We start from the raw sequence: 12,625 nt of genomic DNA, 5'->3' as shown, positions 1-12,625 counted from the left end.
CCACACACACACCAGTGTAGCCACACACCAGTGGAACCACACACAACCACACACAACCACACAAACCACACAAACCACACACTCACACCAGCGTGACCACACACCAATGGAGCCACACACAAACCACAAATGCCCGAGGCTAAAAAACAAAGATGCCCGTAATAGCCTCAACAGAATGTTGGAGAAAATGCTGTTAGCGAGCGCCTATTAAGGCCGGCACAGCGCACGAGGGGGTGTGTGGCCAGCACCACGCCCGACCACCGTTGCCTTCCCAGTGGCGATGTTCACACAGCGCACCAGGTACTAATTTGAGGCCCAGTCTACCTAGGGGGAGGCCCAGGCCCGATTCAGATATTCGCCACCGCAGCAACACACCGATCCGCCGCGCTCTGGCGCCCTGGCGAGGCAGAGGGAGGAGGCTGAGCGCCCCACGCAGCTCCAGTGTCACCGGGCGGCAGCCAACACGCGCCGCCCGGCGAGACCCCCCCCCCCACACGCGCACGCCGCGTGCGTCTGTGCGTGTGAGGGCCGCGCGTGTGAGGGCCGCGTGCACGCCGCGTGGCCACGATCCGTCGTCATCCGCGGCAGCGGCACGTTGGGGTTGGTGGCGTCGTGCTGCGTCGTCGTCGTCGGAGGCCGTGGCGTTTGGCGGCGAGGTCTCGTCGCGTCGGAGGAGGCCGGGTTAAAGGGTCGAGGGGCTAACCCCGCGTCAAGATGCACCGATGAGCGAGCCGGGGAACTGCTGAGAGGCTGGGTTCACGTCCGCCATGAGGCGGGGTGCTCGTGTGCAGCGAGCACGCCCGGCGGTGGTGGTCTCAGGCCGGACCCCCACGACTGACCGCACACCACCAACACCCCCGTCACACGATACACCCGCTTTAAGAATTACAATCGTCCCGATTCCACCTCCAAAATTCATGTGCGGCGAGTGTCACGCACGATTTATGCGGTGGTGTGGTGCAGCGCGTGCAGCGGTGTGCTGTATGCATAGCATTGTGCTGTGCGGAGTGCAGCAGTATGCTTTACATGCAGCGGTGTGCTGTGCGGAGTGCAGCGGTGTGCTTTACACGCAGCGGTGTGCTGTACTGCGGGTGCAGTAGTGTGCTTTACACGCAGCGGTGTGCAGAGTGCACACCGTATTGGCTTGGCCGAGTTCTGGCTGGGACTTGTTGCAGAACGCGTGTCCGCGCGGCAAGCACACGCAAGCCGTGTTCCCCGAGTATGCACGAAGAGGCGAGTGAAGTGTGCTGTACACGCAGCGGTGCGACGTTGTCGAACGGGGGAGCGGAGGGAATCACCATCGTCTCGACGGGAGACCTGGCACGGGGCGAAACCGCTCCTTACGCAGCAGCGGGGAGCGTCGCCAAGCATTGCACGAGGAGACCGTGGGAACAGGCGACCGGGGCACGAGCTGCGGTCAAAGCCACGAGCGCTCAGAGCGCTCAGAGCCAGTGAGCGGCCGGCAATCGGAAGGCGAGCCGAGTTTAATTTGTCGTCTTGCGGTGACTCAGCCGCACGGCTTGCAAAACGTACGGTGCAAAAGAAGTTCAACACACATACTCGCAGCGAGGTTGGCTACGTGCGGTGCGAAAGGAGTTCGGCATACGAACACACAGCCCACCGTTCCTGCAGAGGGGCGATAAAGTAAGTAACGCTTCGCGGGGAAGTTAACAGCGGGTGTCCCATGGAGAGGCTTGCCCTCCGCCATAGAAACGTGGAATTTCCACGACTGGTTGAGGGCTGAAAAAGATGGGATGAGCAGCATCCCCCCCCCCTCCTGATGCCCATTTGAGCAGGAAATCGCGTTAACTTTTGGGAGCAGTGGCTCCAGAATGAATTCACGTCACTTAATTCACAACCACAACTGCACTAATTTTAACTATTTTCTATTTTACCAGCTGAGGCCCACTGAGCTGTGGAGCTCTTTTTGAGAAGCGACCTGGGCAACAAACGACATCTCAACCGAGTGGCTTATCACGTGGAAATGTACATCAGCCAAATACACTAAACGCACGTCGCTTCTAGATGTGGAGGGAAAATCACGAGGACCTGGAGAGAAATCCACGCAACCACGAGGAGAACACGCAAACTCCAAATATACCGTCGTCAGGGTGGGCATCGAGCCCACGACCTCCTGTACACCAGGCGAGGTAGTTAACATCTCCTGGCCACCATGGCGTCCTGCCGAATTCAATCAATCGGCGAACACTGCTGCTGCTGCTGGATCATAACACCGCCAAATGTAAACGTCTGAGCGAAGGGACGGACACGCCGCTGAGACCGAGCAGATTGGCAGCGTCAAAAAAAAAGTCACGGCGGTGAGAGAGAGAGATGCCCAATCAGGTTAAAGCTCATTACGCAAGAACTAATCGACTAAGAGGGAGGCCGGGTGGCTCAGAGGAAGGAGACGATGAGCCGGTGTCGCTGAGATCCCTCCCTGGGTTTGAATCCCGAGTTGTTGTCACTGCCCGTGATTGAACCGGGCTTCTCGATTCAAGTGAGTGGGAGGGGTCATCGGCCAAAGTCGCCGACGACCGCGCATCAAAAGCGTCGCCTTTAGTTTACTTTCGGACTTGGTCTGGTTACTAAAACTAAACTATTTTTATTTTACCAGCTAGGGCCCACTCAGCTTCATAGATTTTTTTCAGAAGCGACCTCGCTATCACAAATGACGGCACAACGAAGTGGCTTACCACGCGGAAAGTTACAGTAGCCAAATACTCTAAACAAAGTGTTGTTTCTAAATGTGGAGGGGGAGAACCGGAGGACGCGAGGAAAAATCCACGCGACCATGGGGAGAACACACAAACTCCATAAATACAGGTGTCAGGGTCGGGATAGAACCCACGACTTCCTGTAGACCAGGCGAGGTAGTTAACATCTCCCAGCCACCGTGATGATGATGAGAGAAAGACACGCAAACTCCAAAATACAGCAGCAGGCGTCAGCGTCGGGATCGAACCCGTGACCTTCTGCGTACCAGGCGAGGTAGTTAACATCTCCTAGCCACTGTGATGATGATGATGATGAGAGAGAGACACGCAAACTCCAAATATACAGCAGCAGGTGTCAGGGTCTGGATCGAACGCACGACCTCCTGTAGACCAGGCCAGGTAGTTAACATCTCGCCACCACACGCGACCTGCCGATTCGACTGTGGTGAAAACTTGCACAGCTGCTTTCGACTCGAACTGGCAACCTCTGGATCGCAAGCTCCAGCGTTGCTAACCGTTGCATCGCGGCAGCGTGTACATGTTGCATATGGAAGGGCTGCGTCTTGCAAGCAGGGAGGAACACGCTTCTGCGAGCGTGAGCAGCCCAGTGTTCCGAGATGCAGCGCGTGTGAGCACTGATCGGGAACCCTGTCTGCTCCTTTGCCCGCCCTACGTGGACGAGTCGCGGGCAGTAGCAGCAGCAGCACCACGTGTGACCTCTCGCGTGTCCTCGTGAAACGCTTCTCACACAAAGCCAAAGATCCCCCCGCCCCCCCCACCCGTATGTAGCCTGAACAGACTTTTGGGGGCAAGTGCTGTTAGCGAGTAGCACCTACAAAGGCCGGCATGGCACGCGAGCGGGTGGGTGGCCAGCACCACGCCCGACCGCCTTTGTCTCCCTCGTGGCGATGTACTCATTTGAAGCCGAGTCGGCCTAAGGGAGGTCCAGGGCCAATTTAGATAATCGTCACTGGTGCTGGTGGTGGCCGTGAGCGGGAAATGAACTCGGCTCGTCGAGTTAGCAGCGCAGCGCGCTTACCGCTACACAACCGCTCCCCACAATACAGACATAATAAAGACAACGATCCCTGTAAAGCCTTTAACAGACTGTTGGGGCAAGTGCTGTTCACGAGCACCTATAAAAGCCGGCGCGGCACACGAGCGGGTGGGTGGCCAGCACCACGCCCGACCACCTTTGTCTCCCACGTGACAATATTTACACACTGCACCAGGCAATGACTTGAGGCCGAGTCGACCTGGGGGAGTCCCAGGACCGATTCCGCTAATCCTCACCGGTGTCGGTGAGCCGGGAACTGAACTGGGCTCGCCGCGCCAGTAAAGCCGAGCGCGCTCACCCGCTGCACCACCGCTCCCCACAACACACACGCGTCCCGGCACACGCGCGCGATGTCCCGGCACACGCAGCAGCAGCAGCAGCAGCCCGCGTGACCTGGCTCTCATCCCGCACACATCGGGCACAGAGATTCGGAGTAAAGTGCACCGACGATGTGTGGCGGCGCTGGCGTTCGAGTGCAGCGGTGTGGGTCGGTGGATTGCAGTGGTTTGGTTGGTGCCCAGCGTGTGTCGTTGATGGTGTGGCGAGGTTTGGTGGTGGCGGTGGTGGTTGCCAGCCTTTGATGGTGTCGGGGTCTCCGTGCTGTGCACGTTACGACGGTCGCGTAGCGGTGAGCGCACTGCCCTACGAACCCGGCGGCCCGAGTTCCATTCCAGCTCGCTCACGGCCAACACCGGTGGCGATTACCTGAACCGGTCATGGGCCTCCCCTAGGCCGACTCAGCCTTAAATGAGTACTCGGTGCGGCGTTGTAAACGCCCGCCACTGGGGAGACAAAGGCGGCCGGGCGTGGTGGTGTTGGCCACCCAGTGCCGGCCTTCGGAGGCGCGACTCGCTGGCAGCACTTGCCCCGACAGTGTGGTCACGTGCGTGCGGTGTACAGTGCACGGTGGTGGTATGCAGTCAGTGTGTGGTGGTGTCACGAGTTCCGTGCTGGTAGCGGTGTGCGTGCAGTCCGCGTGGTGGTGGTGGTTGGCCGGGCGACACTGGGAGTTGCTGCTGCAGCTGCTGCACGGACGCTGCACGTAGGCCGTGCTTGCTTGTCCCCAGTGTTTGCTGCCCGTTTGACTTTCGCGTTCGTGCTGTTCCTCGCTTGACCGGCACCGCCTGCGTGCCCACCGTGGCTTCCTCTCCTTTGTCTGCGCAAAAAGTCTTGACGCTTTCAAAGAAGCGCTCGCCCCCAATGAGCTCTCGGGCTGCTCGTAAACTAAGTTCACGAGGGCAGCACATGGGAGCAGTGCACTGATGATGCACACCAGAGACAAACACATGAGTATCTGTGTGTTTTTAAAGATCACAATCGAGATAATACACGGACTCCCCCTGCCTCGCTATCCCCTCTCATCTCACTCTACTCCCCTCCAAACTCTCCCCTCTCAACTCACTCTACTCCCCTCCACACTCTCCCCTCTCAACTCACTCCCCTCCACACTCTCCCTCTCAACTCACTCCCCTCCACGCACTCTCCTACCTCTCCCCTCTCATCCCACTCTACCTCCCCTCCGTGCACTCGTGCACAATTCGTCAAGTGGAAGCCTAATGCAGCACGGTTCGTATAACACGCACTGACTGTAGCACACACGTGTGTGCTGTGTGGTGCACTGACTGTAGCACACACGTGTGTGTGTGTGCGTGCGTGTTCACGGCAAAGCGAGCACAAAGTGTGCCGAGAATTCGCGACCTGGGCAATTGTGTCCAGCGCGTTCTGGTGCGGTGTTCGTGGACAACATCCTCATTATTATTACTAGAACATTTGTTTATTAGCAGGTAAGGGCCATTGAGTTATGAAGCTCTCTTTCAGACGCAACTTGGCTATCACAAGTGATGTGGAAATGTATAGCAGCCAAAAACTCTAAACGCATGGAGGACTTGAAGAAAAATCCACGCGACCACGGAGAGAGAGACACGCAAACTCCACATATACAGCAGCAGCAGGAGTCAGGGTTGGGATCGGACCCACGACCTCCTGTATACCAGGCGAGGTATTTAACATATCCTAGCCACCGTGATGATGATGAGAGAGACGCAAACTCCAAATATACAGCAGCAGGAGTCAGGGTTGGGATCGGACCCACGACCTCCTGTATTCCAGGCGAGGTAGTTAACGTCTCCTAGCCACCGTGATGAGAGAGACACGCAAACTCCAAATATACAGCAGCAACAGGCGTCAGGGTCGGGATCGAACCCACGAACTCCTGCACACCAGGCGAGGTAGTCAACATCTCCTAGCCACCGTGATGATGATGAGAGAGACAAGCAAACTCCAAATATACAGCAGCAGCAGGCGTCAGGGTCGGGATCGACCCCACGACCTCCTGCACACCAGGCGAGGTAGTCAACATCTCCTAGCCACCGTGATGATGATGATGAGAGAGACATGCAAACTCCAAATATACAGCAGCAGGCGTCAGGGTCGGGATCGAACCCACGACCTCCTGTATACCAGGCGAGGTAGTTAACATCTCCTAGCCACCGTGATGATGATGAGAGAGAGACACGCAAACTCCAAATATACAGCAGCAGGCGTCAGGGTCGGGATCGACCCCACGACCTCCTGCACACCAGGCGAGTTAGTCAACATCTCCTAGCCACCGTGTCTGGAGACATTTTCCAGGGGGCTTTTGCCAAATTTCCGCAGTCGTGGGAGGCTGGACGATGTCGCGACTTCCGCTATGAGCGATCGCTCATGGAGTAGTTTGCAGGTGCAATGTTCGGGATTGGGGATGTTTTGGGCCAATACCGGTGACATTGCACGGAGTGTTGTTTCAAAACGCACCGGTGCAATGCACCAGCGTGCAAGATGCACACGATCACTCCCTGCATGGAGCCCGGTGTGTGTATGTGTTGTGTGTGTAGCACGTGTGTGTGCGTGTTGCACGTGTGTGTAGTGTATGTACTGCACGTGTGTGTGTGTAGTGTGTGTGTGCGGCACGTGTGTGTGTAGCACGTGTGTGAGTGTGTGTGTACAGCACGTGTGTGTGTGACACGTGTGTGTAGTGTGTGTGTGCGGTGTGTGTGTGTAGTGTGTGTGTGTAACACGTGTGTGTGTGTGTGTGCACAGCACACGCGTGCGCGCTGTGCATCGGCGCAACGCACCAGCGGCGCATTCACTCACAAGGGCGCGCAGGGCAATGCGTTCACTCACAAGGGCGTGCACTGGGCACCGCGTGCAGTACACGCCGCTGTCTCTATACAGTCCTCTGCCTGCAGCGCACACGCACGCCGGTGCACACGCACGCACGCGAACCGCGGCAGTGCGCGCACACGAGGGCACGCGGGGGCGCGCTCAGGCGCCGAGGCGACGCGTCCCTCTGCAGCGCGCTCGCTCGCCGTGCAGACGCGCGCGGTGCAATCGCGTACAGTGCGTGCAGAGCGATAACCCCTCCGCGCGTACAGTTCGCGGAGCCTCGGCCTAGGCCCCCGCGCGCGGCGGCCTGGTCTCGGCTCGCCGAGCCCGGGCTGGCCCAGGCAGACGCAGAGCCGCCGCCCGCCGCCGTCACCGCCACTACCCCCCCTCTCACCCGCACCTCTCGCGGCAACTCCGACACGCGCACGCACCGAATGGCGCCTCGCCCAGCGCGCTCACCCGTGCAGAGGCGGAGGTCTCTGCAGTCCCGCAGCGTCCATGGTCGTCACTGGGCCATTGCAGACGCGCGCGTGGTGGGGGCGGGGGGGGACACGGGAGCCTGAGCGCGGGGGAGGTGACCACCCCCCCTACACACAGAGACCACCCCCCCCTACACACAGACACCACCCGCCCACTCCTCACTGCTCCTCCTCACTGCTCACCACCTCCTCCTCCTCCTGCAGCAGCAACAGCAGCAGCAGCAGGCGGCGACCCGCGGACATGCCGGGTCACGTGATCGTGTGGGTTGGGGGTCGATGGTGGGGGGGGCAGGTGTGAGACGGGGGCGGGGCTATAATGATGAGAGGTCGGAATGGGCGGGGGGAGGAGCTACGTGGCGTGACGTCACCGTGGGGTGGGGCGAGTGGAGACAATGGGGAGGGGACGCGGGGTGGTCACGCGCTGGGCGGGAAGGAACCCGCTGAGGGAAGTGGGCGGGAAGAAAAGTAGGAGGGGCAAGTGGGGGGAGGGCGGGGCGAGGAGGTGGGACCAGCCAGGGGGAGGGGGAAATGGGAAGGATCAAATCGAGTCGTGTCAGCATCGGGGGGGCAAGAGCGAGGGGGGGGGGTTACGAGGGGGGGGGGGACGCGTGATGAGTCACGTGATCGCGGCGTGGGAAAACATGGGGGGGTGGGAGAGGGGAACTGGGGGGCAGCTGTGCTGGGTCACGTGATCGCTCTTCAGCGGGGGGGGGCGGGGTGTGTTTTAAATCACGTGATCAGGGGCATTTTTGGTCACGAGACTTTGCCGAGTAGGGGGCGTGGCAGCAAATCACGTGTTAGGATAGGCCGGCCATTTTAGGTGGGGGCGGGGAAGGTTTGTCGGCCATCTTAGGTAGGGGGTGTAATTTTGCAGGATCAAGTCACGATCTTGTTCAACAAGTGGCGCTTCTAGACACGTGCTCGCTACTACCACTTGCCCAAACAGTCTGAAGGCGATACGGGGGGGGTGGGAAATGTGGCTGTACCCTGGAAATACTTGATGAACCGGAATCAGTTAATTAGGTAGATTATGGGGATTACATCTTTTATTTAAAAAACACGTGCGGCTACATAAAATATTAAGTGGATTACAATGTTAGCCAATGAAGCTGGTAAAAACCTATGGTAAAAAAAAAAAAAAATCAGGATTATTTTGTTTAACCAAGTGGGAATTCAGACCAGGGTCGCGTTTCCATTGGAAGGTGTGATCTGGTCCCTAACCAAATAACAGCATTCTAATATAAATACAAGCAACTTAAAATATTTTACTTTGTACATGGTGGGTGAAAGTTTAGCCAGTAAAATATAAACGCTTAATAAGTTAATGCACAAGCAACAAGTAAAATAAGTTATTTTATTAAATCACAAAAAAGGTGCAATTGGGATTTCACACCAACATGGAAAAAGACAAAACTTTAAAGTAAAAATGTACAAGAGACGGCAGATTGTGGTGCGCCGAATGCACCAAAATGTCAGGTGAACAAATTGGGCAATTTAGGGCCAACCGCTTCAAAATACCACGATACTAAAAAAACTTTTAAAAGTGTTGAGTATTTTAAAAATGGCGATGGCTTAGCAAAACCGAATGCATCACACAAAAAACACCAGCGTAGATGAAAGGCCACGTTGTTTTCAGAGTCCGTTGGACACCATCGAACATGAAGAATCTCCCTCGCCAAGAAAATGCACACATGTCATTTCAATTAGTCGTAGCTGGTTGACAAGACCACGCACCACCTATAAAACCCATCCACGGGAGCACAGCTATGGCCCAGCTAAACGCCGTCAAAGTTAACCTGCCAAGCTTCTGGAGATTGGGCACATGCTGGGGTGTTCTTGGTAGCAAATTAAGCACAAATGCAAAACACCTTGACAATGCACATCACCCCCATGTGGAACCTCTAATACATTTTAAAATTGCAGAATGAAAAACAGACGGCCACAAAACCACGTGTCCCATGGGTGACAAATGCCATTGCTAGGGACTTTTAACAGATTCATGCGTAAAGGCCAGCTGACCCAGCACATCGTCCGTCGCCACCATCGCACGATTCGGCGTGGAGGAAGCACTCGTCACAGAGGTGGTGGAGGGGCCCATCATGGAGGGGCCCTGTAGAGAGGAGAAAGCGGCGTGTCCCAACACGGAGGTGGTGGCCGTGAGGTCCAGCATGGAGCATGTGGCAGCGACGCTTTGCAGCAGCATGCGTTTTCTCCTCCGTGACCGCATCAGAAGAATCTTGTGCAGGGACTGGTACCGCAGTGCAGCCTGCGAACACTTCAAAAACAAAGAAAATTAAACAATGGGAAGTCTCCCCCTCACATCCGGTATGCATTTGCAACAGTGTTAAAATAAAAAAAGGTAATTGATCCACCTAAGGGGGACACGAGGATTGAACCCTCCTGCAAACTCATATTCAAATAGGTCTCCATAAAAAAAAAGTAGAAAGTGCTGTAGAATTTCAAGAGGAAACTTTCAAGAGACGCAGGCCTTTGCGAGCAATAGTCAAGCGGTTAGGTTAAATACGCGTAAATGTGTCGTTTAAACCACCGCCAACAGCAAAAGGTCATGGTGCTGTAATCAATTTTAAACGTTGTGGGTTCCACTTTCAAACACCGGCTAGGGCCGAACCAGATCTATGTTGATCTGGCCAAGGCGATCAAACCACCACGAGCGCTACGCCATCCTGGGGAGCAGCAGTTTTTGCCATCCAGCAAACAAAGCTAGTTATACCGTATGGACTTTCGCAGCCGTCTGGAATGCTTTTCCTTCCGACATTAGGAAGCCACGCACTTTTAAAGCGTTATCTAGGAGATTGAAAATCGCATTTCTTTGGAACCGCTTTGCGTTTAGTTTGTGGTCTCCTTTCACCGGCGCTTCCGATTAAGTTAAAATGCATTGGTGGGGACAGACCAGTGTCAAGGCATCGCACAGTAGCCAATCTTTGGTCGTCGGTGTAGAATAAAAAAAACACCCAGCAGTTCAACAGCATTGGGTCACACAAGCCCGATTCTATTAGGACAAAACAGAATATTGAAAAGCATCCCATCGGCAGTGTGACCGATGGGATGTAAAACACAAATAGAAATATTTTACTTTGGCGAGACAGATATGTACATACAAGTATATACAAGTAGTATATACAAGTACATGCGTGGGTTGATTATGCGTCGCTTCGTGTTCAGTAAATCGTCGTTTATGGAACGTCCCGACCCGCTACAAATAGAATCCGAGTCTGAAAATACCCGACCCGCCGATGTGGATTTTGCCCTCTGGCGGCCATACCGAGGAACCAGTCACAGCCCCGAGCTGTGAATGGTCAATAATGACAAGATTTCTTGACGAACGGTGCCAACGAAATAACTAAAACGTTGCTTATGTTGTGAAGGCATGTTGAACTTATTCCGCACCGTACGTACCCAACCGTGCTAATCGAACAATGTGTAAAAAAACAATGTAAAAAAAAAAGTGTAGCGAGAGATTTTAGGTTTGAGCAATTTACCTCGAGTGGGAAACTATGTATGTTATAGATAAAAAACGAATACGCTTAAAAACCACTTTGTTTTGTAAAATTTAAATTAGGCTATATACTGTGGCTCTTGCTCTCCTACCAGCCTTAGGACCATCAACCTTGACCGAACTCTACCAACAGGTTCTAGAGTTTAGATCCGTGGTTCTCGGTGTGGGGCCAGGACCACCAAATGGGGTACGTGATGGCTCCCTCAGACGCAAACGCAGCTCGAGCCGGACTACGATGACATCACGTATTATATACATCTTTCTGCAGTGTCGGACAATAAATTCATATTTTCACGGAGGATATTTAACGTCGAAATGAAGTTGGGTAATCTACCCCAATTAAACCAACCAAGATGTTAATACAACCGCGTTGAAAAAAAAAAGTCGTTCAGATAAATAAGAATCTTTTCGAATTGGTGGTATGGAGATGGGCGAATGCGTTTCGTCACCAGGGGGTGATCCGCCAGAAACGTTGGCGTCGGTCGAGTGGTCCGCAGGCAAACAACAACCAAACAACAACAACACAATGTTTGGAGCAACGTCGTTCTAGGACAACCCCGCTGTAGGCTCGTCTCACCGAGGCACACAGCCGTCCAGCACATCCTCCTCCTCCCTTCTTGCGTCTCAGCATCATCTTCCTCGTCCACGGCAGAGCCAGACCTGGACACTGCGGGAAGACGGAGGAGCTCCCCCCGCCACCAATCGATGACGACGACGATAGGGCGGCAGACGAAGGAAGCACCATTGACCATAGTCGCGATGATGATATCGGTCGCGCTCTCCGAGTAGACGGCGCCATGGTTGTCGTTGTTGTTGTCAGGGCGAGGTTGACCAATGGAGATCGACACGACAAGAGGCGACACAGAAGCGGACGTCTGAATGAGTTGATTGAGTTGTTTGGTGGCCGAGGGGCTCTTCTTATAGCCCCCCCCCCCCCGCGGCCTCACGCAAGCCGTGCCAGCCGGCGAAGAGATTGTTTGGGAGATTGTCGTATCATTGATTGGGTGTTGAGCGATTTCACGAATGGATGATTTGCGTGATTGGGTGAGTTTGTGAGAGAGTGAGTGATTGGATAAGTGGGTGGTTGGAAGATTGGGTGGTTGAATTATTTGATCATTGGATGAATTAGTGATTGCATTATTGCGTCATTGAGCAATCATTGGCATACGGTGGCTTTACATCCTCATTGGCATATAATTAATAAATGCGTATAATAGAATGCAGACTTAATTAAACATTGTTGGCTCCATTTGAATCGTTATCAATACACCAACACACACCGCGTGACCAGTAACCATAACGCAGCACAAACTTGATAATTGACGGCGCCTGGCCGGTCCCCCTGCTGATAGAAGGTTTTGTGTGGCCATACTTCTCCACGCTGGTCAGTGCGGGTTGGTGGAGGCGGCAATTTGCCACATGGGAGCACCAAGATTTGGGTTGCGCCCAGGGCCAATGGAGCATCGTGGCCTCCCCCTGACCCCATGGGGTCATCGTGACGCTCGCGGTCTCCGATTTGGCGACAATAATAATAATAATAGTTCAATTTGTAACGCGCGCAAATTTGCAGACGTAGTGGCCGCAACTCAGAGGCGAGGAGCCAAGCTCAGAGTCGCTCGAAAGCACGTGATTGTAGAGGTGAGTTTTTAAGTGTCTCTTGAAGGAGGCGATTGAGGTGATGCTGCGAATGTGCAGAGGGATTGCGTTCCAGACT

At 54.8% G+C, this 12,625-nt stretch overlaps 1 protein-coding gene and 1 long non-coding RNA gene across 2 annotated transcripts in view; both read right to left on the bottom strand.

Moving 5' to 3' along the window:
• The window catches only part of MAP3K4 (mitogen-activated protein kinase kinase kinase 4), an 85,099-nt gene extending 77,436 nt beyond the window's left edge, over nt 1-7,663 (bottom strand). Inside the window, exon 1 of the mRNA XM_078618316.1 lies at nt 7,375-7,663. Within this exon, the coding sequence (XP_078474442.1) occupies nt 7,375-7,415 (41 nt within the window). The 5' untranslated portion in view covers nt 7,416-7,663. The remainder of the gene's footprint in view (nt 1-7,374) is intronic.
• A 1,071-nt stretch (nt 7,664-8,734) lies between these two features.
• LOC144735840 (uncharacterized) lies at nt 8,735-11,792 on the bottom strand. The gene is made up of 2 exons (XR_013588693.1): nt 11,489-11,792; nt 8,735-9,669 (listed from the first exon to the last, which is right to left on the bottom strand). It is a non-coding gene; the product is annotated as an uncharacterized LOC144735840 (long non-coding RNA).
• Nucleotides 11,793-12,625: the final 833 nt, after the last annotated feature.

Source organism: Lampetra planeri, chromosome 57 (assembly GCF_965212315.1).
Source record: "Lampetra planeri chromosome 57, kcLamPlan1.2.h2, whole genome shotgun sequence".
In the NCBI taxonomy this organism is placed as follows: Eukaryota; Metazoa; Chordata; class Hyperoartia; order Petromyzontiformes; family Petromyzontidae; genus Lampetra; species Lampetra planeri.
The sequence above is the reverse complement of the archived record's forward strand: the minus strand, read 5'-3'. Positions and strand labels throughout refer to the sequence as shown.